Source organism: Cariama cristata, unplaced genomic scaffold (genome assembly GCF_000690535.1).
Source record: "Cariama cristata isolate BGI_N322 unplaced genomic scaffold, ASM69053v1 scaffold1220, whole genome shotgun sequence".
NCBI lineage: Eukaryota > Metazoa > Chordata > Aves > Cariamiformes > Cariamidae > Cariama > Cariama cristata.
This window is the reverse complement of record NW_009595033.1, coordinates 172-4,804: the sequence shown is the minus strand read 5'-3', so window position 1 is coordinate 4,804 and position 4,633 is coordinate 172. Positions and strand designations below refer to the sequence as shown.

The following is a 4,633-nucleotide window of genomic DNA, read 5'->3' as shown; positions in this document are numbered from 1 at the left end:
GGGGATTCTGCCCCTCTAGTCTGCTCTGGTGAGACCCCTCCCTGCAGTACCGCCTTCAGCTGTGGGACCCCCAACACAAGGACATGGATCTGTTGAAGCAAGTCCAGAGGAGGCCATGAAAATGATCAGAGGGCTGGAGCATCTCTCGTGTGAAGACAGGCTGAGAGAGTTGGGGTTGTTCAGCCTAGAGAAGGCTCCAAGGAGACCTTCGAGCAGCCTTTCAGTACTTAAAGGGGACTTATAAGAAAGATGGGGACAGACTTTTTAGTAGGGCCTGAGGCGATGGGACAAGGGGTAATGGTTTTAAACTAGAAGAGGGTAGATTCAGACTAGCTATAAGGAAGAAATTTTTTTACAATGAGGGTGGTGAAACCCTGGAACAGGTTGCCCAGGTGGTAGATGCCCCATCTCTGGAAACATTCAAGGTCAGGTTGGATGGTGCTCTGAGCAACCTGATGTGGTTGAAGATGTCCCTGTCCATTGCAGAGGGGTTGGATTAGATGACCTTTAAAGGTCCCTTCCAACCCAAACTATTCTGTGATTCTGTGATTCAATGAAATTAGCCTCTGAATGACTCACTAGAAGGGACAATTTTTTTCAATGACTGTCAGACAGAAATCTGAACAACGTTGTCCTATAACTGTGACATGGAGGCGTACTTTCACTGTCGAAGAGAGCAGTAGCACATGCTAGTCTTATTTGGGGCATTTGAGTTGAATGTGTAAAGTCCAAAACCAAATCTGATCTGTTGCTTTCTTTGCCCAGACAGATATGAACTCCAGTCACTTATGTCCACGGCTTACATCTTCTGCAAGATACCAGAATAGCCTTTCTGCCCAGCTTGCTGGTCTACAAGCCCAAGATAACTGTATCTTGGTCTGAACCTTAAAGAAAATAGGAAATAAAGTATTTTTTTTCCCTAAATAACAAAATGCAGTTTATTCTAATCCCATTACATAATATAGGTAGAAAAATTAGTTCTTAACTTCCATTCTGTAAATTAATGGATGGAAAACACAAATTAGAACAAGAACTAAAGGCAGCAGTCCTAAATGTAACATTCTGTATTTACAGAGGGATGTCAACGTTCACCGAGTTTCATCTATAGGTTTTTGCACCGCTGCAAGCTTGTGCAAGAGAAACCTAGAAAGAAAGTGAAATTAATCAGTACTCTAAGAAACATTATTATATCCCATAACCACTTACAACTTCTGCCTGAAGTATAAGATACTTTCAGTTTTGATTCAGTTCTCCAAAACATTGACAAGAGTTCTTTTTCAAGTAGTGCATGGTTTATCCACAGTTTGTATTAAGCTAGATGTGACATAAAGCTATTCCCTCTCCTTCCCTTCTCAGTTCATGCTGCTTCTTGACAACTGACATGAGCCAAACTACAAGACAAGATGAGGGAAAATAAGGAGTTTCTATTACAGCTCAACAGTCCAGTGACAAATGACAGAATTGCAACAGCACCTTGCAACTTCAGGTCATGATTAACAAACTTACTGATAGCTTCTTCATAATTCGCTGGGCTTCTGGACTCAGATGAAGAAGATTCTTTTTGGTCAAATCAATTGCTGTTAAACAAATGCTCTGTGAAAAAAAAACAAACCACCAAATCTTAGGTTTTCCAATTAGTCAGCTGTAATAGCCAGAAGCAGCAAAAAAATTAAAAAATAGAAGTAAACAAAATCCAAGCATACTAGGAGACCACATACAGGCAGAGAACTACATTCAGCTTGAGCAGAAGCTCATCTCATACTTTCCTTGGGGTGCATTAACACACTACTGTCAGCAGAAGCTACTTTAAATGTTACTTAAATGCACAGTAAAACATGATTCTACATTCTCTTTTGACCAGCTTGAATGTCTCCCACTTCTGACTAAAAGTATTTCAAGGTCCTTTTTAAGCTGCATCAATCCTCTCATAAACTGCAGTGGCACAACTAAAGAGACAAGACTGGATAGGCTGAAACTGGTAAGCCGCCCAAGAAATTACAAGCTATCTTTTCAGCAAAGATTTCATAGATTAAAGTTCTGATTTACCTCCCCTCCTCCAACAGGGACTGTAATGAAGATATCATTACTGTCAGCAAGGGGGCTGCCATTGGCAGAGACGGTGTAAACTGCAGGTGTGTGCAAATCTGGTATCTTGAAAATTCTGGAACAAAAAGTTATAGGTAAGTAATTTCACTGCGATTGCTCAAAGCATTTTTACTAAAAGTCTTTCACTTCGAGCTCAAAGAGCCACTAAGGATAACGTTGCAAATAGATGACATACATAAAGCAAACGGCAAGGCGCTCCCCTATATAAAAGATTAACAGAGAAACGTAACAGAATACAAACCTGGAATCAAATTCGGCTGTGAACATAGAGGTACCTCCCCGAGCACACAGATCAACAATTCTACCAGCAGCTGGAGTGATAAAGTTGGTTTTGCTTGATCTGTTAAAGGGAAATAAACATGTGCTCATAAGACTACTTTTAACAAGTGACAAGCACTGTCTTATCAAAGACTTGAATGAGGTTACCACCACAGAAAACCAGAGGTTCTTACTAATCAAAGGTAAACCCAAAAGCTAGGGATAAGCTGGTTATCACAGGAGAAGAAGTTGCCCATCTTTTATTCACTGTCAGATCACCAATTTTTTCCTATAGCATAGCACAACTACATCAACCAGCCTACTGAACCACATTCCATTCCATTTAAGAATTACATTAGCACTATACACTTATTCTCTATTTCTGAAATCCAGTGAAAAAGATATCCCCTATTACCTTTTGCTCATGCGCTTCACTCTTGCTGAAGAAGTTCTTCTGCTTCTGGATATTGGCACTTTTTTAGTGGATGCCTTCACCTGAAACACACATTACTCACCAAATCAGTTACTTCACTCTCGTGATACAGCTGAGTCCACAATGAACAGATGCTTCCATACAAAACGTTTGGCTCAAGAGGCTCCTTTTTATGGCATAAGAGCCCAGAAACAAACACCATACAAGCTTCTGTGACCTTCCCCTACTGCTAGAATTTTCAAGGAAGCAATAGCTGTTTTGAAATACCCCTGAAAGTATCCTGGACAGCTATATTATCATAGGCATCATCTCAGCAAGTAATTTATAATTTGAGAATAAAGTCATCGCAAGGAATAGCTATTTACCTTTCCAGTTCTTGGATTAATGTTTTCAGCTTCTAGCTCTGGAAGACATTGGCTATCAAGTTTTGCTTTCTTTGGTAGAGGAAGCAAAGGAGGCTCTGCTTCTTCTTCAATAGCTTCAATATCCCGTTTAGATTTTTCCACTAGAAAGAGAAAGCATTATTGAAGATGAAAATAAATAACTTTAAATTATTAGTTAGCAGCAGAGGTAAACAGTAAACAACTACAAGCACTTTTGGCAACAATTTGCTTCTGAAATTCAAATTCCACTGTAATTCAAATGGTTGACCGAGTACTATTTTGAATGCTTTAATAAAATTAAGTAGAGTTACTGAAGATAGTAGGGACAAAAGTAGTATTATTTTCCTGTTTTTAAATATATTGAGGGATGTAAGTAAGAAATTAATTATTATTCACAGTATGTAAACCATGACATGCTTTCATGTCACTGAACTCATCACAATGCTTAAAACAAACTGACTTTCACTGACGATTTTTAAAGGAGTACAGATAACTTCTGCTGTTAACTTGCCTATTTCTGTTATTTCCAAGTCTGCCTAAAATTAAAAATAGTCACAACACCATTAAGATTATCAGTAGCATATAGTTCTGATAAGCCAAATTTGTAGAGCAAATCCCCAATTATTTTACAGCAAGAATACATCCATGTTTTCTGTTGTGCTCAGACTGGGACCTTTCATGTTATTCTGGAGGTGACAACAACATTTGAGGTCTCCATGCCATTCAGGACTAAAATATCTTATTTGGCAGCTGCAACCATGCCTCACCTACACCCTGCTGCTTAACCAGTTTAGAAATGCTTTAATTTACTGAAAAGTGCATGTGCTTTTAGGGATCTGGGAGTTAAATCAAGCAGGTAAGGAAAGACAGACAAGGAGTAGCATAGGCACACAAATCCTATATTGGATGCAACAAGGATCTCTTACTGTTCAGTCTTAAAGCAGCATTTGTGAAAGTATTTATGCAACCTCTGCTATTGCAATGCTCCTACAGATTCAAGAAACCCTTTGTTTCCTACAGTGGCATGCAACATCATCAGAAAAGCTTAGTATTTATGCTAGAAACCTACCGTTGCTGCCTCTTGCAACACCTTCTTGCTTCCTTCTTAGCTAAAAAGAAAATATGTTTTTAAAAATCATTAAATATTTACGACAGTCTATACAGTACATGTAGACATACTTCAACACATCACCACGAGGGCGCAAAAAAACCAGCACAAACCAGTTTTCTGGGCAGCGAGTAAGCAGCCTCAAAGAGAGCAGTGCTTCCGAACAGCCCACAGGCCGCCTGCTTAGAAGTTTCCAGACAGAGATAATCCCGGCTGCTCCTTTGTTACCATTGGTTTTTATTAGCTAAGGGAACGCGTGACCCCATCAGCCCAGTACCTCCCCCGTCCCCGGTCCCGTCCCGAGGTAGTCGAGCTTATGCGCGGCAGATGCATCGGGGGGAGCTC

At 39.9% G+C, this 4,633-nt stretch overlaps 1 protein-coding gene across 1 annotated transcript; it reads right to left on the bottom strand.

The window, feature by feature from the left end:
• Nucleotides 1-1,098: 1,098 nt before the first annotated feature.
• LOC104156903 (borealin-like) lies at nt 1,099-4,281 on the bottom strand (the record flags this gene model as incomplete). The annotated part of the gene is made up of 8 exons (XM_009700092.1): nt 1,099-1,143; nt 1,507-1,593; nt 2,047-2,161; nt 2,348-2,446; nt 2,780-2,859; nt 3,163-3,302; nt 3,641-3,716; nt 4,250-4,281. Coding segments are annotated over 8 exons (674 nt in total), but the record flags the coding sequence as incomplete, so codon positions are not given.
• Between the last annotated feature and the right edge of the window lie 352 nt (nt 4,282-4,633).